At 39.9% G+C, this 21648-nt stretch overlaps 3 protein-coding genes across 5 annotated transcripts; 2 read left to right on the forward strand and 1 right to left on the reverse strand.

Moving 5' to 3' along the window:
* The first annotated feature begins 170 nt into the window (after positions 1 to 170).
* LOC105698997 (probable GDP-L-fucose synthase) lies at positions 171 to 2188 on the forward strand. 2 transcript variants are annotated; one of them, XM_012423675.2, is made up of 7 exons: positions 171 to 449; positions 538 to 809; positions 922 to 1036; positions 1114 to 1242; positions 1317 to 1530; positions 1601 to 1738; positions 1804 to 2188. In XM_012423675.2, exons 2-7 carry the CDS (start codon positions 673 to 675, stop codon positions 2037 to 2039), a joined length of 969 nt encoding a protein of 322 aa, XP_012279098.1. In that variant the 5' UTR covers positions 171 to 449; positions 538 to 672; the 3' UTR covers positions 2040 to 2188. The 2 variants fall into 2 exon arrangements, with proteins under 2 accessions (XP_012279098.1, XP_012279099.1); XM_012423676.1 differs by lacking the exon at positions 171 to 449 and having other exon boundaries at positions 456 to 809.
* Positions 2189 to 2414: 226 nt separating this feature from the next.
* On the reverse strand, positions 2415 to 4215 carry LOC105698996 (26S proteasome non-ATPase regulatory subunit 13). The gene is made up of 5 exons (XM_012423673.2): positions 4100 to 4215; positions 3901 to 4014; positions 3399 to 3725; positions 2956 to 3288; positions 2415 to 2873 (listed from the first exon to the last, which is right to left on the reverse strand). Exons 1-5 carry the CDS (start codon positions 4213 to 4215, stop codon positions 2606 to 2608), a joined length of 1158 nt encoding a protein of 385 aa, XP_012279096.1. The 3' UTR covers positions 2415 to 2605.
* A 9811-nt stretch (positions 4216 to 14026) lies between these two features.
* On the forward strand, positions 14027 to 21305 carry LOC105698994 (UPF0183 protein CG7083). Of its 2 annotated transcripts, none has more exons than XM_012423671.2 (8): positions 14027 to 14491; positions 15134 to 15216; positions 15309 to 15536; positions 15625 to 15831; positions 15910 to 16059; positions 16813 to 16977; positions 17094 to 17273; positions 19053 to 21305. In XM_012423671.2, the coding sequence occupies exons 1-8, from the start codon at positions 14428 to 14430 to the stop codon at positions 19248 to 19250; spliced, it is 1275 nt and encodes a 424-aa protein (XP_012279094.1). In that variant the 5' UTR covers positions 14027 to 14427; the 3' UTR covers positions 19251 to 21305. The 2 variants fall into 2 exon arrangements, with proteins under 2 accessions (XP_012279094.1, XP_023287635.1); XM_023431867.1 differs by lacking the exon at positions 14027 to 14491 and adding an exon at positions 14513 to 14788.
* Positions 21306 to 21648: the final 343 nt, after the last annotated feature.

Raw genomic sequence — 21648 nt, forward strand, 5'->3', positions numbered from 1 at the left:
AAATTCGTTGCGCCGCCCTTGGGGGCAAAAAACGGTGAAAGCTAACGTACGAAATCAGAGGGCAGTACACGGTGCGATCGCGCGACCCTGCCCGTGAGGAATCTCCCAACTCATCTCTGCCACATATCGTCCGTCCGTGGCATTCTTCATATTGGAAGCATAATTTACTGATTTTCTACGATTTTCTCCGGTAAACTACTTTGTTACGTAATATACGTCAAAAACCTCGAAAAGTGGGGAATTACCTAACCCTGATTTCTATTACCCTCTGAGTCGCGACGGTGGCGACACTGACTGACACTGACAGTGCACTTCAAAGAAATACTGTTTGGGATCGATATCCTATCTTATCTACTCTGGAGCCATAAGCAATAACCAACCAACCGATCATCCTATTTTATCTTTGGATATACGTGGCACTGTCATATTTTGTGGCACTATTTAGATACGTAATGTTAACTTTCTATGCCTATTTCTTTTAGACGAGTGTACTTTGTCTTTGTCGTTTTCGTTAATTAATGTTGGTTTTCTTCACAGGTTATGTTTTTTACAATTACCAAAATGTATTTGAAAAGCGTGTAGACAATAATTTCAATCTCCTAAAATCTTGCTGATACTTATGGTGAATTGTTATGTCAAGTGGTTTATCTGTTCCATAAATATCGCTAGACCATGTCCGTTGTTGAAAAAGTAATTTTGGTCACTGGAGGATCAGGGTTAGTTGGCAAAGCAATTGCTGCCGAAGTGGCTGAAAAGTCATTACCAGATGAGAAGTGGATATTCGTTGGATCAAAGGATGGAGATCTCTGGTAAATACATTGATGTTACTTTCACTCTTATATACGATGCAAAAGAGTACACATCAATAGTGAAATATGGACACTCGTAATGAAAAAAAGTATAATTACCACCATTTTGTAGCAATAAACAGAGTACCGAACTTTTGTTTGAAAAATACAAGCCCACTCATGTGATCCATTTAGCTGCAATGGTTGGGGGTCTCTTTCATAATATGGCTCATAACTTGGATTTTTTGGTAAACTTATATCCTATCGAAGCAAATTGAAATAATAAGTGCACATTAAACCGTGCTTTATCTATAATTGTCCATAGCGCAAGAATCTTCATATGAATGATAATGTGCTTCAGACAGCACATGAGAAAAATGTAATTAAAGTTGTATCCTGTCTTTCAACTTGTATATTTCCGGACAAAACGACATATCCTATTGACGAAACTATGGTAATTGTTAGATTAGCAAAAGAATAGAATTTAAATAGCCAGAACAGTCTCTATTGCTTATATCCAATGTGTAGATTCATAACGGTCCACCGCATCCTTCAAATTATGGATACAGTTATGGAAAGAGATTTATTGACATTGCAAACCGAGGGTATAATGAACAATATGGAAGACTTTACACAAGCGTCGTTCCATGTAACATATTTGGGCCACATGATAATTTTCATCCAAGTGCAAGTCACGTAATACCTGGACTTATGAGAAAACTTTATGATTTATCGAAAGATGGTTTGTTACTATAATATGTATAATACAAACTCATGAATATAATATTTAAAATACTTTTTTAATTGCATAGGAAGAACAGAAGATAAGGAATTCATTGTATTGGGATCAGGCAAACCTTTACGACAGTTTATTTTCAGTAGGGATTTGGCTAAACTTATGATTTGGGTACTTCGGCATTACGAATCCGCAGAACCAATTATTTTGTCAGGTAATATTATGTGATATGTCACATATTATCAGAACCAAGTGATGAAATGTATCTTGAATTTTCAGTGGATGAGTCTCAAGAAGTAACGATATCCGAAGTAGCTGTATGTTTAGCGAAGGCATTTGATTTTAAAGGAAAGATTGTGTACGACTCGTCAGCAGCTGATGGTCAGTACAAAAAAACAGCAAGTAATGCAAAGCTACGAAAATATTTACCTGACTTTGAATTTACACCATTCAATGAAGCTATCAAGACTACAGTTGATTGGTACTTGAAGAATTATGATAATGCAAGGAACTGATTTCAGTTTAAAGCTAAAGCAACCTTTTGGGAACAGAATAATGGTTAGCTTTAATGAATTCTTTATGTACATATTATATATTTTTTAAAATAAAATCATGCGCAAAATCCCGTGTATATAATACTGAAAATAAATTTCATATCAAATCATCTTTTTATGAATGACGGAAACTTGTGGTTTTATCGCAAAAAGCAATAATGAATGCTAACGGTAACTTTGATTAACTCTTTTTAGGGATATTAAATTAACGGAATACTGTTATAAATGTGCCATTAAATAATAACCACTCTGGTAGTAAGTTGGAAATTTTATTCAATAATTAGCTTTATTATGCCATTTAATAATTGAATTATTTTATTTTTTTTTATTCCTGCATTTTCTATGTACCACTTTGTTATCAGTTGATCGCGTGTAGTCAATGAATTTCTAATAGACGGACAAATTAATGTGATTGTAAAAATATAGCAACTATCACGAGTTTCATGCTGATGATTTTTGTAATATACAAAGTATGCAGAAATGTGTGACTCAAAAATGAGATTGCAAAATTGATTTGACAAGGGCTATTACAGGGTGAGAATTTCTGATGCTCGTGATTCAAGAAGATGCTCCATGGAGTTAACGTCATTGCACCATCCATCCAATCGTTGGACCATTCCTGCAATTTGGCTATGGTTTAGCACTCTGGGCTGAACCCATGTCATGTTAACTGTTCTTGCCACTTGATCAATAGCGCCACGAACTAAACCTTGCGCTAATGCTTTCATTACTAAAAGTTCAACTTCGCCAATGGGAAGATGTGTCTCCTGAGATATCTCAGCGAATGTTAATTGTCTGAATAGAACAAAAGGAACAAATTAGCATGATTTAGATTTCGAGTTCTAAAACAGTGCAAATAATAGTGGACATAACAAACCTATTGTTTGCCTGACGTTTGAAAGTCATCTCCATAAGACACAACAGTGAGATTTTTTGCCGCAATTTCAATTCTTGAGCTGCTAGGTCGGCTACTTTGTTCCATTGCGGTTTTAGTCTTTCTAATGCAGCAATGTCACCAGCATTGAATGCTTGCAGTAAATCGACCAACCAGGCATTGGGAGTGCCTTTTAACGATTCTAAAACAGGATGAGCTAAAAGCTCACCAAGATTATAAACCCCTTCACCCAGGAGAGCCGCGAGACCAAGAAAGAAAGCATGTTGTTCTTGTTCTTGTTTACTTAGGGTGCTTAGTTCGATGCATCCCAAATACCTGTATCAATTAACAAAGACTATATGTAATAAGTAATATGAAACGTAAATTTGATAAATGCTTGCCTTAGAGATTGATATAATTTTAAGATCATAATTTTTAATTCGTACCTCAATGCAGTGCGGTAGTATTCAGCATGTTTGCCTTGCAACCGATATAATCTACTGGCTAGGAGGTAAAATCTGCCATGAACAGTAGTAACACCGTCGGCATTATCAAGCATTGTTTCGACATCTTCGATGATCTTTTTTGTCTTTTCTTGATCATTTAATTTATCTAATAATATCTGGCCTGCAAGAACTTTACATAATGCAAGTGCCTCATTGTTACTTTCGACTTTAGATTCAGTTTTTTCTAAGAAGTCGATGGCTTCCTGTTTATCTTGAAACTGTTGAATTACATGTGCTAAGATCTCGACTAACGACAATGGATTTATTCTGAAAAGAAAAGTCAAGGTTTAGATATTATGCGAAGCCATTGAAATGGATTATTCTATTTATTTCAAACAGTTCGATCTTAGTATTAATTTGAATCTGTTATGTACGTCCCTAAATGGGAATATTAGGTTAGGTAACACTAATTCTCAAAAATTGGAAAAGTTTTAATTCTTACTTGCTCTCAAACGTCGATAGAAAGTTGTTATACAACTGTACCAGATTATCACCCTTCTGTAAGGACGGATTGTTAACAAAAACCTCCAGTTTCAATGTTAACTGATGCCAAAGCCTGCAAGTCACCGGGTCGGTTTACATAGTTAAATCTTCTTAAAGCAATTCGAGTATTCGGTTTGCGTTCTATTCGATACACTTACTTTTTGTTATACAATTCTTCCAGCTGGGCCCATTCTGCGGCCAGTTCCTTATCCGACACATTTTGTTTTTGATTTAAGTATGTACTAACGTCCTTCGGCGCAATGGAGACCGCCATGTTAGCCACAATGACATGAAGCACACGAAACTCAAAGCACGATCAGCAGAGATGAGTTGGGAGATTGCTCACGGGATGGGTCGCGTGAGCGAATTCTGTGCTGCCCTCGGTGCAGAATGCGGACGGCTCGCGCATTTACCACCTGATACCCCTAGTGGTGGCCTAACTCAGGGATCCTCTTCATTTTTTCTCTCAACTCATTTCTGTGATAACAAACATCCCTTAACATCTTTTAACATCTTTTACCAACAAGTTCAGTAAGATCTGCGGTGATGCCATACCCATGATAAGTTGAAAAAAAAATGGACCCTGTTAAGGTGAAGTGAAACCCTCTTCAAATCAGTCGATTTGAATACAATACTTTTTGTTAAGGGTATTAGACCAAATTGTCCGAAACTTTGACACATCACTCCTGATCATCTAAGAATTGTCCTGACACATTCCAAATTTGGATTTTTAAACAAAATTTTTTAACTCAGCCCAGACCAGAACCAAAATGGCGTCGAGCTCTCATATTTCGATCAATTATCGAAGACTCTGATATGGGAATCGAATGGGTCAGGACAATTTTACGACAATTTAGAACACTCTAGTAGTCGATAAACTCGCATTTGAACGGGATAAAGGCAAAAAAAGTGTTGTATGCGCTTCTATGCTGTCCGTTCGAAAGAACGGAAGGCCATCGTAGTTGCCTTACATATATCTTTTTTTTTATTGAAATTTAACGAGGACACGTTCCTCCTTCGGGCCTTCATAATCACGTGCTGAAGATTCAAATGATTCAATTGATTGATAATGATTCGGTGCACCCAGTTTAGAGAGAAGTTTAATAAATATTTGGACGTTTTATATGTATATATATATATATATATACATACAGAATGACCCTTTCATATCACCTTAACACACCATACCGACAATTTATACTCCCATTACCAATACCATCGAAAAATGGCCATTTGATCGGTCGGTGGTAGGTTCAATGTTAATTACATGGCCTCGAATCTTATCAATAAAATTGCTTACAATATATTTACTTTTCCTTTTATTTTTTAGCCTGCTTTTCTCGTCGAGTGAAATTATCTCCCGGAAGATAAAAGAAAATAAAAAAGTAACGTTTACTTTTCATTACGCCGTTAGTTTGTAAAAACATCGGTATCAACGACACTCATTGCGTCAGCTTTTACGATGTCGCGGAAAACTTGTGAGGCGCGTGTCACTCGTGCTTGGGCATCTCTCCAAAGTATCTTCGGTATATCTACTCCGCGATGATATCTGTGGTAATCATTCCGAGGAGTTGTTCACTGCTGTCGCGAGATGGCGGCACAGTCGCGATGCGTCATCGCACTAAATTTGTAGCGCACTGTACAGTCCCCTAATGTCGTAAAGAAATTCCCTCCGAAATGCACATTAACGCGACTTACATCATTTCTTAACACATTGCCAACTGTTGCGAGGCTTGTCAAGCTTCCGAATTAACGTGGACGGTACATGAAATTTAACACAGTGATGCACGTCAACATCACCTCCAACTTTTGGGGATGCTCATCTTCCTTGTATCTTACGTGGACGAAGATTATACATTTGACGCGCTTAACGCGTTATCAATGCAAATTACGTTATTGTTTATACAGGCCTACTGCGCGTTACGATGATATTCAAAAATGCCTTATTCTTGTTATTTTAATATATCGAATAATTTCCAAATCGCGCCGCATTTACTAACTGAAATACAATAGCTGGTTTTCTCGGCGTATAATTCCTAAAATGCGGACAAGAGTTCTTATTGATCTGAACGTATATGTTTTAAAATATTTTCTAAACTGCGTGTTGTTTAAAATTGCTATTAATTTACCTATTGTAAACGTATATATTCGGTTACACGGCGAGTGAGAAAATCCATGGCTTATTATCATCATCATCATCATCATCATCACCACCATCACCATCGCTATTATCATCGTCACCATCATCATCACCACCACCACCACCACCACGACCATCGCCACCACCACTATCATCATCATCATCATCATCATTATTATTAATGGCAACATGGTACCAGAAACTTCTGGATGGACCTCATGAAATGTTCTGTAACATGATTAAAACAATATTTTCACAATTATTGCCAGTTTTGCAGTACAAAGATGGCTATTCACGTTACGATACGTTTGAGCAAACCAGTCTATATAGATTTAACTGACATAAGGAGATTAAAGAAGAACTCAATTTAACATATAGATTACAAATCGTTACGTGTGTATCCATTAACGTTACAAATTTAAACATTACCTGTTTCACGTAGCACTTTCGCTGGAATTTTGTATTTTCTAATTTTATTTGGAATATAAACTTAAGGCGATGCGAAAGTGGCGTCGAAGGGGTATCGTTTATGAAATTTTTCTCCTTTATAGCTACGTTCAAGAATTTTAATAACAAAATTTCACGAGCTTCGGGACTTACCTTAACACGTTTAATGCCACGCCAGTTTGACAGGGCTTGTCCGTCGCACCACGATGAATTTTCTATTATACGATACGTATAATATTGAAGTATCATCTGCAACGGGTAAGTTACAGTCGATAACGATGTTTGACGTAGTAATTCCGCCGGGGGTCACCGGTGACCCCCGTGGCGCTGTAGTGCGATTTCGCGTTACTTTCTTTCGTAATAAGCGCGGATAATAAATGTATATTTCAAGTGTGAATAGAACTTTTTTTTAGATGTTTTATACTCCATTTATTTCTTCACACTATTGCATTAACGATGGTAATAATAAAAATTTATAAGTATTGACGTTTGCTTAGATTATATATATTTCTATGAATCTGGGTGCGCCGGTCACTGGTGACCCCCGTGGCATTCAACGTGTTAAAGAACTCGATTTAACATATAGATTACAAATCGTCACGTGTGTATCCGTTAACGTTACAAATTTAAACATTACCTGTTTCATGCAGCACTTTCGCTGGAATTTTGTATTTTCTAATTTCATTTGGAATATAAACTTAAAGTGATGCAAATGTGGCGTCGAAGGGGTATCGTTTATGAAATTTTTCTCCGAACTGGGTGTACCGAATCTTCTGAAACTTGACAATGTGAATATGGAGGCTATAAGGAAGGCTCTGAACGTCATGAAATTGAAATTTTAAGATATTTTGTTTATAGCTATTTTCAACAATTTAAATAACAAAATTTCACGGCCTCGGGACTTACCTTAAGGTCTCCTTATACATGTGGTAAAATTTGAAACAAATAGGTACATCCAATTCGGAGAAAAGTTTCATGAACGATTGACTCATACGATGCCACTTTCACATCCCCTTAAAAAGAAAGTCATTTTGTGGTTTCGAATGGCACATTATAGGGCAAAATTTTTATTCTGGCTTACATTCTACATTGAACTTCTGTCAATAAAATTTTATCACCGGGTCAACGTGAAAGAGCCTATCTGTAATTTTAGGAACAATGAAAAATCGCAGAATTAGATGGAACTTATCTGCACTATTACTCCAAGCGAGTAGAATAGCAACTATTGGACAGGATGTTTAACATTCCAGTCAGTATTTACGACTTTATTACATTAAACTATTTAGCGCCCAACATTTGTTCATTACTGATATTCTAGTCAGTCCACGCATCCGGGTTTTTTTGTTTCCACTGGATTTTTATATTTATATTGTATCTTAGTATGTGATTACATTGATTTTGTTGTACACATTTTTGTTGAATCATTGTAATCGAATGTTAAGGACTAGTTAAGTAATATTGCGTGTAGTTTGTAAAGTATTTAAAAACTACTTTATATACTTGAATCAACTGGAAACGACTCTTTTATTAATTTTGAATCCGGGCAATATTATGATTATTTCTTTGTTGAAGCAATGTCGCCAGCATCTGCTATATTTTCTTTGGACTTAGACGATTCTGCCTTGTTGCTTACTTCACTTGTATTTCTTAACATGAATTGCACCACAGAAATTGTCACTATTTGTCCGGCAATTGTTATCATTGTCTGCTTCACACGATTCATCTTCGTGGTCAGAATACTTATCATCGCATGTTTCGCTCATACCACCGTCACCTTTTACTTCCATTTAACGATATGATAACGGATTTTATTCGTCTCGTTATCTCCGAAATATATTAAATATCCAATATTAACCGAGTATGCCAAGATATACATTAATCAGTGCGAACTAATAATTAAGAAGTCTCTTATTAAAACGTACGGCTTTAGGGAAATTTTCCTCGAAACAATGAAAATATTTGATAACCAAAAGAGTTCGTGCGGTTTCTTCGCTGTAGCGAACAATACCGAAAACTCCGTAAATATATTTCATTACCTAATAATTCAATGCGACATTTACAGAAATGCGAAATACTGTACATTTAGAATACATCTTGATTTCGGATATTATTTAGTAATATGTCGTCGACGTTACAGGTTTTCCACTATACCAAAATCGAACTCGGAGATATAATGACTCCAGTTATATTTCTGAGATTTTTTTTACTATAACTCCTGTTTTGAGAATCGTACCTCAAGTTGTAAATAAGAAATGGAAAGTTGCATACATACGTACGACTTAAGGAATCCATGTATTAGTATGTACACGAGAAAATAAGTAATTAATGGCTAGTAATACTTATTTCCATTTTTGAAATTCATATCTAGCTTATTAATTCACTTTCTAGGATACATCGTAGTACGTTCACTGTGACGTAATTCTGGCATTACAACAACGCTGTTAATACTTAAATGTTAAAAAATGTACCTGGAGAAAATACCGATCACACCTAAAATCAAACAATTAGCCCTAGTATGGTGGAAGGTAGAACATGGGAAAATAAAATAATAAAAAAAGGTCTAAAGCTAATTCTTGTTCGCATTATGCGCAGCTCGGACAAGGTGAACTGAACCATTAGAATGTATGTTACAATCCCAGATAGAAATTCATGATCATCGTACGATGAGAAAAATCGACTTACAAAGAATATGCAGTACATTTGCTGTATGAAATATTTACAACATACGTGTACATATTATACAATAAATTTGAAGATAAATTTGAACCAATGTATGTTACAATCCCAGATAGAAATCATGATCACCGTATGATGAGAAAATTCGATTTACAAACAATTTGCAGTACATTTGCTGCATGAAATATTTGCAACATACATGTACATATTACACAATAAATTTGAAGATAAATTTGAACCAATGCATGTTAGAATCCCAGATAGAAATTCATGATCATTGTACGATGAGAAAAATCGACTTACAAAGAATATGCAGTACATTTGCTGCATGAAATATTTGCAACATACATGTACATATTACACAATAAATTTGAAGAAAAATTTGAACCAATGTATGTTACAATCCCAGATAGAAATTCATGATCATCGTACGATGAGAAAAATCGACTTACAAAGAATGCAGTACATACGCAGGGGGTCCCTCTGCAGTCAATTAGGGCCCCAGAAAGCATGAATCCAGAGTATTTCTGGAGTTTTTCTTCGATTTCTTTATAATTATTGTACGAAAACGACAGGTGCAGTATGCCATTTGGTACAATACCCAATATAATTCGACCCAGCTGTCAATAGAAAAACGAACGTCGGCAACGTAAGCATTTAGAAAAATCTTCTTTATCGACGTCGATCAAGTTCCTCGACGTGTTTCACTTCACCTTAATAGGTCTCTCTTGAAAATTGTACATATATAGTAGTCAAGTCTATCGACATGCAGTTGACAGAAGCAGTCGCAATTTATAAATTTACTTTCAGACTGAAGTTTTCTAGAATTCGGTATCGGCATCATTAAGTACTTGGACCGATATGTGTTGGATGATCCGAATCGATTTTTATTTTTATTTTTATTTTTATACTTTACACGAGCTATCGAGCTAAAGCTGTATTCACATTTTCCAACACGTACCGATACCGATCCGACAAAATAACGTAACATGCCTTTTAATGGCACTGTTCACATTATTCGACCCTCGGACGTTGGAACCGATCCGCGTCGGATAGTCTGAACCGACCTTAATAGGTCTTTCTTGAAAAATGTTATGTATAGGAGCCAAGTCTCATCAATAGACATACAGTTAATAGAAGCAGTCGCAATTGCCGAAGACATCAAATATTGATGTGTCGGATTGATTTGCTAATATGTTTAGACTTGCTCAGCAAGTTGCAGGCGGTAGAACAAGGAATCGTGACAACTAATGAAATGAGCAAGCCATCAAAGAGATAAGATATCAGCTAATGAGAGGGACATATATGTATAGTTAAAAATATTCACCTACAGACCTCGACGTGGGTCGGGATAAAAGAAAACCAGAAAACAGATAAACTGGGGAGGAGAGTGGCCCAGGAAGGAGGATATACGATCCATAACGTCACACTATGGCGTAATCAGGAATTTAAAAAAAGAATATCCGCAGGCAAGAAAGCAATTCGTGGACAGTCCGATTCCGAACAGAGGACGAATATTTTTTAAAAATCCACTGGTTGGATTTAAGGTGATGTGAAAGTGGCGTCAAGAGGTCTCGTTTATATAACTTTTCTCCGAACTGAGTGTACTGTATCGTTTCAAACTTGACAACGTGAATATGGAAGCTATAAAGAAGGTTCTGAAACTGAGGAAATTTCAATTTTTTTTAAATTTCTTTACAGGTATTTTTACAATTTGTTACGAAAAATGAAATTTCATGAGTGTCAGGACCTTACTTATAGCGGTCCATATTTACGTTGTAAAGTTTGAAACGATTTGATAGACCCAGTTCGAAGAAAAGTTTCATAAACGATCGGCCCCTTGGATGCCACTTTCACATCCCCTTAACCTCGGTTCCAGAAGTAGACTCGAATCGAAGGACAAAGGATAACGAAATCATGTTGAATCATAATGCTTAAGGTGAAGTGAAACACGTCGAGAAACTTGATTAACGTCGATAAAGAAGATTTTTTTAAATGTCTACGTTGTCGACGTTTGTTTTTCTATTGACAGCTGTGTCAAATTATATTGGGTATTGTATCAAATGGCATACGCCACCTGTCGTTTTCGTACAATAATTATAAAGAAATCGAAGAAAAACTCCAAAAATCCTCTGAATTCATGGTTTCAGAGGCTCTAACTGACTGCAGAGAGACCCCCTGCGCCATCTGTGATTTCCAGGTCAATTTAATTTTCACTCCGAGACCTCGTATTCCCATCGTTTTAGCATAGAAGCGTATACAACACCTTTTTTGTGTTTATCCCATTCAAATGAGAGTTTATCGACTACCAGAGTGTTCTAAATTGTCGTAAAATTGTCCTGATCCTTTCGATTCTTATATCAGAGCCCTCAATAATTGCATATTGATCGAAATATGAGAGTTCGACGCCATTTTGGTTCTGGTCTGGGCTGAGTTAAAAAATCCAAATTTTGAATGTGTCAGGACAATTCTTAGATGATCAGGAGTGATGTGTCAAAGTTTCGGACAATTTGGTCTAATACCCTTAACAAAAAGTATTGTATTCAAATCGACTGATTTGAAGGGGGTTTCACTTCACCTTAAATAGATGCGTATATACGTAGAATCTGCATAAAGAATAATTCCGTATCAGAATATGAAGTCATAAATTATTTTCTTTCTACATTACTTCCTATTTTCAGAGTAGCGGGAGAAATTAATCAAAAATTGTCTAGGGATAAATTTGATACCTCAGTTAAACAAATTGCGTTAAGGTAGAACGAACGCCAAGCATGTAAAAAGATTAAATCGGTTTTGCAGAAACATCGAATGGAATGATGTAAGGAGAAATTAATTAAAAATGTTCTAGGAATAAACTTGGTAATTTTAACAAATTGCATTAAGGTAGAGTGAACGCCAAGCATGTAAAAAGATTAAATCGGTTTTGCAGAAACATCGAATGGAATGATCTAAGGAGAAATTAATAAAAAATGTTCTAGGAATAAACTTGGTAATTTTAACAAATTGCATTAAGGTAGAGTGAACGCCAAGCATGTAAAAAGATTAAATGGGTTTTGCAGAAACGTCGAATGTAATGATGTAAGGAATGAACAGTAATAAGTATATAGGGGAAAAAAGCGGTAAGAACATAAATGCAGACGGAAAAAAAAAAGAAATAACAGCTCAGTGGAATATATTCCACGAAGCAACCTTGTGAGAGTGCCTTTCCAAATTCAATGGCCGAATGAGGACATGGAAAAAGTCGGTACTTCGGTACTGAATGATGAGTGATTAAAAAAAGAAGTAGGTGATTCGCATGAATCGTTTGCTAAAGAGCGGCGAAAATTTCTCGGAGCCGGTTCGAACCGTTGGATGGAAATTCATCCCACACGCAGATATATATTTCTACGGAATTCTTCTATTATGGTGATATAAGAGTCATTCTACATATGTAAAATGACATAATATATATCTTTTCTTCAACTGGATGCACCGAATCATTTGGAACTTTAGCACATCATAATGAAGGCCCTAAGGAAAAACGTGATGCTCATAAAATTGAATTTTTCAAACAAAAATATGTGTTCTTGGTTCTAGTCTGGGATGCATAACAAATTTTTGTTTGAAAAATGAAATTTCATGAGCGCCGCGTTCTTCCGTAAGGCTTCCGTAATCACGTGATAAAGTTTCAAATGATTCGGTGCACCTAGTTTGGAGAAAAGTTTTATAAACATTTCGTCGTATTGGTATATATATGACACTTTCATATCACCTTAAGGGGACGTGAAAGTGGCATCCGAAAGCTCAATCGTTCATAAAACTTTTCTACGAACTGGGTGTCTCAAATCGTTTCATACTTTAAAACGTGAATATGGAGACCCTAAGATAGGTCCTGAAACTCGTGAAATTTCATTTTTTATAAACTATTTTTAAAATACCTATAAACAAATTTGAAAAGAATTGAAATTTCATGAGTTTCAGGACCTTCCTTTTATAGTCTCCCTATTCACGTAGTAAAGTTTCAATCAATTCGATAAACCAAGTTGGGAGAAAAGTTTTATAAACGAAACCTCTTCGATGCCACTTTCACATCACCTTAATTGACGTAAATAACGCGAATATTTTTATAGCTCAACGTTCCCGTTTCCATGCAGGAACAAGCATAACCTCCAGAATTTAATGTGACAATTTGAAAATTTGTTACAAATGAAGTATAAATAGAGGCGGAAGACCAAGGCACAAACGCTACAGCGAATTGGGTTTCCATTTCAAAATAGACAGTGGAAAAAGTGTAGCACTTTGCCACGATCTTAAAAATTCAAGTTTTCCACAAAATGCATGGCTCCTGCATTGCATGATTTTTGATTATCCGTTTTAGTGGCACGCAGCGTGATCGCGCTTTTCGCGTACTGTGGTGAACTGTGTCGCGACGTTTGGTCCCGATCGTCAATTCGCAACACTATCGCGCTTCATGGCACAATCCGACACGGATTTTTAAAAACCCCTGGCACTAAAACGGTTATTCTTTTCTCTACAAAAATTGCTATTCACAAGTAATGCACTAATCCTGTGGAAGAGAAGTTACGATAGCGCTATCTTTGCTGGGTAATTAACTAGGAACTTTCCCCGTTTCCTAGGTAAAATGCTTCGTTAGGTATTTTGCGTAAAAAAGCCTCGAGGGAGACGTCACCGTGCATACGGAGTAGACCGAGTAGACGACCGGACATGCGCCGGGCCGCTCGTCCGCGAGTTCGGGGAGCAGTCCGTCGCAGCTCGTCGCAGCTGGCAACGCCGCGATGGAGGGGGCGCGCGGAGGGCGCATCAGCTGTTCGGTGACAGTTGGCCAGCGGTGGTCAGCGCAGCGAGTAGCGAGTGTTGGGTGAGTGCGCGCAGCAGCGGCGCAGTAGCCGCTCGCGACCGGAGGGCAGGTAGGGCCGCGCGGTCCGCGGGCTCGGCTCGGATTCGGTCGCAATCGCGTCGCGCCGGTGGTGGGAGTCGGTGGCCGCCTTCGCTAGTCTGGCACTTCGCGCTGCCAGCAGCAGTCGGCAGCGGACTTGGCGCAGCCGAGCGTAGCGCACGGGAAACCAAGATGGCCGCCTGTTGAGTGGGCTTGCTGCGTCGTGGACGGAATCAGACAAAGGAACGACGCAGTTGCGGCCCGCGACCCGGACCGCGCCGCGACGCCCGCCTCAGGACGCAGTCGACCTAACCTCCCGTCATCTGGAGCGCAGGACGGGCGCAGGAATGCTGGAGCTCGAGGTGGTGCCCGAGAGATCCCTCGGCTGCGAACAGTGGGAATTTATTTTAGGCAAGTGACGACACTCGCGGTCGCTCGTTCGCGGGTTCCCGATTCCTCCTCGAACGAGGGAGATCCGTCGCTCGGGTCTCCAGGAGGCGGTCGACGGACGGTCCCGGAACCCGCAACGCGGCCCGGGGGACGGGACGCGCGAAGGCCGCGCGGTTTTCGGCACCTCCGATAACCCGCGTTTTGACAGTCGCTTGTAAACACTCTCGGAGGAAGCGTCTACTGGCATTATGTAATTGTTGCGTTCTATTGCGACGCGCATAGTGCGTTGGAGAGGGCGATTGTTGACCGTTTTTCCAGGTAGGGGGAACATTCGGTGACGTTTCGGAGAAGGGACTCCGTGCCCGCGCTTGACGTTTGGTGCGTTACATGGCGCGTTGTCCTTTATTTTCTTTGTTCGATGAGACGGTGGGCTTTGCCCGTTAAATCACCGGGCTTTTACGTAGTACCGCGATTTTGTCATTCGTTTATTGAATATTCATAAATTTCCTGACCGATGAGTCATTTACCGTGAGGTGAGAATCGTAACGTGGAGTTTAGTATCTAGGAGTTCGTTAATCTTTTATGATTTTCGTTATACGGGGTGTTCTTTTTGTTTTATTCAAGAAAAAAATTAATATCGATGGATCTTGTTTTCATTTGCAGGAATGCATTTTTCTCAATCTGTAGCTATAATACAATCTCAAGTGGGCATTATACGTGGAGTACAAGTTCTGTACAGTGATATCGTAAGTAGAAGAAAAGAAAAAAAAATTAATTTGTTTCCTGGTGTAGGAGCAAAGCAAGTATTTATGAAAATAATGAATTTAATATGTTGCAGAATCCTTTAGAAGTAGACTTAGTAATAAATTTACCCCACGACGGTGTTCGGTTAATATTCGATCCTGTTGTGCAAAGGCTCAAGATAATTGAGATTTACAACATGAAACTGGTGAAACTGAAATATTGTGGTTTGCCGTTCAATTCTCCAGAGGTACTGCCATCTATCGAACAGATCGAGCATTCTTTCGGAGCGACTCATCCTGGAGTTTACGACAGTGAAAAACAGGTGCACCCAAAGAAAGATTTCTGATTAATTTTAGGAAATATTTAATGAGATCGCTAGTTGCCTAATTGCCTCGTTTTGCTCGTTGTAGGTCTTCGTATTGAATTTCCGGGGTTTGTCGTTTTATTTCCCAATCGATACCAAGTTTCAACCTGGCTACGCACATGGCTTAGGTTCCCTACAATTTCCAAATGGAACCTCTCCACTAGTGGCTAAAACGGCTATTTATGTTGGGAGCATGACGTCCGGTATCGGCGACGAGCACAGTCTCAAGGCACCTCCACCTCCTCTACCGCTTGTATGTAATTCTGCATTCTGCTTACGGTATTTAAAAAGGCCGGATGGAAGGAAGGAACTAAGATCGATGTGTTAACAGGCATGCTATCACAATAATTTATACCTGGAGAAGGCCGAAGTTGTAAGAGACAAAGTCCACACCCGTGGGCTAAAGTTACACCTCTTCACCGAAGGCAACTCCATAACGAGGGTCCTTCTTGAGCCAAAGAAACATTGCTTAACTAAAGAGGTTATTAGAAGACTTATTACCTAAACTTACCGGATTCGATCGATCGAGAAACCAAGAGTGAACGAGCGAGAGTCGTGCGTGCGTTGCGTGTGTGATCTTGCCCCCATGAAGAATGATTTACCAGCAACCGTGCAAGAGCGTGTGTGAAGTGAGTGTAAAGAAAATTTCATCCAAGCCGCCGAATCTACCGTAATCCTGTTAGATAGAAAAATGAGATTTGGACAGACGAGTGAATCGCTTAGGTAGTTATTTCCTAATTGACGACGATGTGAAAATACTATTTGACACGTTAATATGTATCACCTATAGCAATTTTCTATTTCACTTCCTAAGAGGACACGATTGTAACGAATTGCCTTGAAGTATCAATACTCAAGGTCGTGGGCGAAACAGTTTAGTTTGGCGATTACAAGTACAATTAGAAACTAAAATTTGTGAAGGTGAAACGGGGGAACGGTATTTTCGCATCGTCCTGAAATTGAATCGCTAGATATCGATTCGTAAACGGCCGTAATCACGGTACCAGTCTCCGGAGTACGTCCGCGGAATATAGGTCCACGAAATCGTGTTTTTCTGGCGCACCCCAGGTCAGTCGGTTCTGTGGCTTGTATTGAACTTTGTTCGCACGCACATTCACGCATGTATACGCATTTCAGGATGGCGAGTGTGTGCGGCACTGTCGTACTTTGTGACGGTTCTGTCTAAGCGCGTCTTGCCTGATTAGAGAATGAAGAAGTGAACCTTCGTTTAAAGGTCTGGTTCGGGGATACCTGCGAGGATGTCCTGAGCGCCCTCGGAGCGCCCTCTCGGGTCTTCTTTAAGGCCGAGGACAAGATGAGAATCCACAGTCCCCACGCGCACAAGCGAAACAAAACTAGGAGATCCGACTTCTTTTATAACTACTTCACTTTGGGATTGGTAAGTGAGAGGAGAAACGAGTAAAGAGATAATAAGTCAGAGGGAGTATCGCGAGCTCGTTGCGGCTTACTTTTGCGGATATGATAATTAAATCACGATTCCTTTCTTTTGCGCAGGACGTTTTGTTCGACGCGAAGACGCAGTGCGTCAAGAAGTTCGTGCTTCACACGAATTACCCAGGGCATTATAATTTCAACATGTACCATCGTTGTGAGTTCATTTTAACGCTACCTCCCGAGAGCAGTCCGACCACGGAGTCGGGAAAGCTCATCGACGTTTCTCCGTCACCTGTAACTGTAAGTCCCGATTTAATAACAAATACAGATCAACGCTCATTTCTAAACACATTCGCGTCCGCTGACGTGAATTCACGTCTTTTCAAGTTCTATTCCTGGTCGCCGCTGACGTGAATTCACGTCATTTTAGATTCTATTCCTGATTGCCGCTGACGTGAATCACGTCCATAACGATACACGATACAAGTTTGCGGCAACCAGTTTCAGAATTTCATTATTTTCCCCGGTACTCAGTATTTGAAACTGAAAACATTTGCCGGTCGCGAATGTGTTAAGATACCTGGGTTTGCGCATCAACGAGACACGGCGATTTTATATCGACACCCGCAATAGAGATATGTGCCCATAATTATGAAAGTGGTCTAAGTCATATATTTTCTGTTTCGAAATTACATTGAATTAATTTAGTTTAAAATAATGTGGCGTGAAATAACTGATAAACACATTTTTTTTTTCAATTTTGACTTAGACCATTTTCATAATTATGGGCACATATATTTTCGACTTGGTCTAACGAGGCGCTCTGTATTCCCCGGGAAATTCGGAGTCTGCGACGAATCTTTCCACGGTAAACCTTCGGTCGTTATTTGAAAGGGTCATTCTGTATATCAGAACGTCAAAATATATATAAAACTTTTCTACAAACTGGGTGCACCGAATCATTCGAAACTTCTGCACGTGATTACGACGGCCCTAAGGAAGGAGGTAATGCTTGTGAAATTTCATTTTCCAACAAAAATTTTGGTTATTTAGTCCAGACTAGAACCAAGATCACATTTTTGTGGGCAAAATGAAATTTCATCAGCATCGCGTTCTTCCTTAAGGCTTCCGTAATCACGTGATAAAGTTTCAAATGATTCGGTGCACCCAGTTTGGAGAAAAGTTGTAATAAATATTTTGTCATTATATACATCAAAACGTCGAAATGTTTATAAAGCTTTTCCCCATACAGGGTGTACCAAATTTGAAACTTTAGTATGTGATTATGGAGGCCCTAAGGAAGAACGCGGCGCTCATGAAATTTTATTTTTCAAAGAAAAATTTGTTATGCATCCCAGACTAGAACCAAGGACACATATTTTTGTTTAAAAAATGGAATTTCATGAGCATCACGTTTTTCCTTAGGGCCTTCATTATCATGTGCTAAAGTTCCAAATGATTCGGTGCATCGAGTTTGGATAAAAGTTGTATAAATATTTTGTCGTTATATATATCAAAACGTGAAAATATTTATAAAACTTTTCTTCAAACTGGGTCGACCGAACTATCTGAAACTTTAACACGTGATTATGAAAGCCCTAATGAAATTACACTAAAAAGAAAAAATGTCTTTTTGGTTCTTGTCCGAGATAAATGCAAACTTTTTTGTCGAAAAATGATATTTCACGAGCATTGCGTTCTTCCTTAGGGCCTCCATGATCTCGTGATGAAGTTTCAAATGATTCGGTGCACTCAGTTTTGAGAAAATATATATATTTTGTCGTTTTATATATATATTTTTTTTTCTATTCTATATATACATATTTCCCTTATGTATGACCCTTTCATATCACCTTAACTGCTTGTACGAGGACTTGTATTTTCATAAATAGGATTTCGCAGTCTCCTGTCTATTCTTTTCGAATGGTCTTATACGTCGCATCGCCGCAACGCCTCGTTACCGTAGAGTGTCGCAACTCGATTCTCGTTACACGCGCTGGAAACGAAAGTGAAGAGTAACGCTTTGAACGGATCCCCCCACCGCTGAGTATGTACACGAGCGTGCTTTTACTGTTTAAGATCACTGCCTATACAAAGTGGGACAAAGTGAGCGAGCAGTTAAAGGCGAGCGCCCGGCCAGTGGTGTTGAATCGCGCGTCCTCGACCAACACGACGAATCCGTTTGGTTGCACGTTCTGCTACGGAGTGCGCGACGCCATCGTCGAGGTGATGGCCAATCAACATATCGCCAGCGTGACCCTCTACGCGGCGGTGTGACCCCGCTAAACGGACGCGTCCGAGAAAGCGAAACGCCGTGTAGAGTGGGCCCTCGTGTCCCGAGGGGAGGGAAGAAAAATGAAGAAAAAGGAAAAAATCCGCGAACTCTAGGAGAGCCCCGTGGAGCCATCTCGTCGGAACGATCCGGCGCGGAAGCGACGGGCGCGGAGAGGCCTACGCCTTTGCGACGTGATCCTCGGTGTCTCTGTTCAATATGTTCTTAAGAGACGCGGGGGAAGGAGACGTGTCAAGGGTGGGACGCTCGACGGAAGTCGAAAGACAGCGAACCAAGTTCCATTGAAGGCGTGGGTGGACGCGCCGCAGGGAGTATGCACGACTGATCGAGGGTTAAATTCGTTTCGCCTCCAAAATGGCTTTCCAGGACGTGGCGGCTCCCGGCCGAGAATCGTACGCAGGTCTGCCGGCTCCGGTGGAGGGAACGATCACCGTGAGACGGACAATGGACCCGAAAATTCGTCGTCTCTTCGGACAATGCGGCAAGGGATTGCCCAGAGTCTGAAAAGTCCCCGGTTCCGGGAGGATCTGCAGACCTGCGTCCGGCGATTTGCGCGCCATGCGGAGGTCGGGGCCGCCATTGGTACCAATCGATGACGATTACGGGACAAGTGGTTCGCGATCGCGCCACTGTCGGTCGTACGTTTACTTTATTGTTCTCGACTCGCGTCCGGAAGTTGATAGACGATTTTCTTTGTAACAAAGAATCCACCGTAAGGTACGACAGCCGCATATCCCGAGACACTTGAGTCCGATGAGACAAAAAAAAGCATAAAAGCGGAAAGTAATAAAAATCTTGCTAGGTAGTAAAGAACGAACGATAACTCGTGCGAATTGTAATCGTAAACTACTATTAATATGGATAGATAATGTTAATACTTCGTTTCCTTTTCTCGCTGATCGGGCGATCTCTATTTGAACGCGGGTCGGCCGCGCGCCGAGCTAGATGACAAAATGGGAAAGAAGGTGGAATACCTTGAGTCTTACCGAGACACACCGTACCTTTTTCCGTACTAGACGAGACGCAGTCTTGGAGTTCACACTCCGCGCCTCGACGCCGGAGTTAACTCAATTTAATAGTTAATTTTGTATACAGCAAGTGTCGAGTATTTGCTCCGTGTCGATGTACGTGTCTACTAGTAGAGAGGTATCGCGACAGAGGAAATCCTTAGGAACCGGCGAGACGCATCGCCGGATGCGTTTCGCACTCGAGAATACGTGTGATTTAACGACAATTTAACGGCGAGCCCGCGGAGGCTTGTTCTTCATAGTTTATTCAAATCTTTGCAAATTGTCTGTATCGGCCTGTGGGGTATCGAGAATAAATCCAGGGAGGCAAACCACAGAGGAAGGGACTAACCGCACGACCTAAAGGGATTTTCATTTATCGAATTCACCCCGTGTTCCATGCCTGGAGAGGGTGGTCGAAATTCTATCCACGTGGTATTTTCTATTTCGCTACACCCGGCTGTGTTGTCCACTGTTTGTATAAAGACAGAAATTGAACGTACGTGGCAAAGACCTACGTTTGTACAATCATTGGAGATAAGAACGAGGGGGGATTTATGCTCGGTAATTGAAGCTAGCGAAAAGGAGTTGCAGTGATCGTTGTTGTTTCTTTTTTCCCCCTTGTAGGGAAGGTTTATTCTTCGTCTGAGAACACAACAAGACTGCTTTCGATTGGTGCGAAAGCGTAAGCTCGTTGATTCTGTATACTCGAGATACTGCGAACGCGATAGTACATATTGCTGCCCATCGTTATTTCCGTATTCTTAGCACTAATTTAATACTTGATTAATGTGACCCGCTAAACGCATGATATTACGTGCACACATTAACAAATCTTAGGGCAATTGATTTTACCTAGACTCGAAGGAACGTCACCGAGGAAGGTTTCGAAGCGTTAGGGACTCTTTATAGGCGTATCGACGTCACGGTAGCGTCGAATCAAGCGAATAATACCTCCGTAGCTACATACTCGTAGGACGTTTGTAAGTGACATTGTTCATTGGATAAAGTGGCTGATGCTCTTTGCGGGAAACATAAGTAGGTACTTAAATAATTCGGAAGATATTCGTGCGGGACGTCCGTCAATTTTCTAAGGCCATCGATCTCTGATTTCGAAGATTTTTCGCCAATCTGCACAGCATTTGCAATTACCTTCTCACCTTCGTTCTCGTAGATATATCCCGTATGTACATGTGAACTTCTGGAACGGTGAACCCTGGCGTGTTGTCGATATTTCCCTTCCGTTAATTTAATTTGCGTCGCAAGGAATCAGAGCTATGGAATACGATTGTACTCAAGAATTGCGCTGTACTTTAGGGATCTATACGTTTGTTTTCCGTCATACCGAATGTACTGTACGCATGCACCTCGGTGC

The sequence above is a fragment of the Orussus abietinus genome, unplaced genomic scaffold (genome assembly GCF_000612105.2).
Source record: "Orussus abietinus isolate OABI.00-Male unplaced genomic scaffold, Oabi_2.0 scaffold190, whole genome shotgun sequence".
Classification (NCBI taxonomy): domain Eukaryota; kingdom Metazoa; phylum Arthropoda; class Insecta; order Hymenoptera; family Orussidae; genus Orussus; species Orussus abietinus.

Coding starts and splice junctions, on each gene's coding strand:
- LOC105698994 (XM_012423671.2), top strand. CDS start 14,428: ATGCTGGAGCTCGAGGTGGTGCCCGAGAGATCCCTCGGCTGCGAACAG. Junction 15,832..15,909: donor CTCCACCTCCTCTACCGCTT/GTATGTAATTCT, acceptor ATGTGTTAACAG/GCATGCTATCACAATAATTT. Junction 17,274..19,052: donor TTTCTCCGTCACCTGTAACT/GTAAGTCCCGAT, acceptor TTACTGTTTAAG/ATCACTGCCTATACAAAGTG.
- LOC105698997 (XM_012423675.2), top strand. CDS start 673: ATGTCCGTTGTTGAAAAAGTAATTTTGGTCACTGGAGGATCAGGGTTA. Junction 1,531..1,600: donor TTATGATTTATCGAAAGATG/GTTTGTTACTAT, acceptor TTAATTGCATAG/GAAGAACAGAAGATAAGGAA. Junction 1,739..1,803: donor AGAACCAATTATTTTGTCAG/GTAATATTATGT, acceptor TTGAATTTTCAG/TGGATGAGTCTCAAGAAGTA.
- LOC105698996 (XM_012423673.2), bottom strand. CDS start 4,215: ATGGCGGTCTCCATTGCGCCGAAGGACGTTAGTACATACTTAAATCAA. Junction 3,726..3,900: donor CTATCGACGTTTGAGAGCAA/GTAAGAATTAAA, acceptor TTTTCTTTTCAG/AATAAATCCATTGTCGTTAG. Junction 3,289..3,398: donor TACTACCGCACTGCATTGAG/GTACGAATTAAA, acceptor TAATTGATACAG/GTATTTGGGATGCATCGAAC.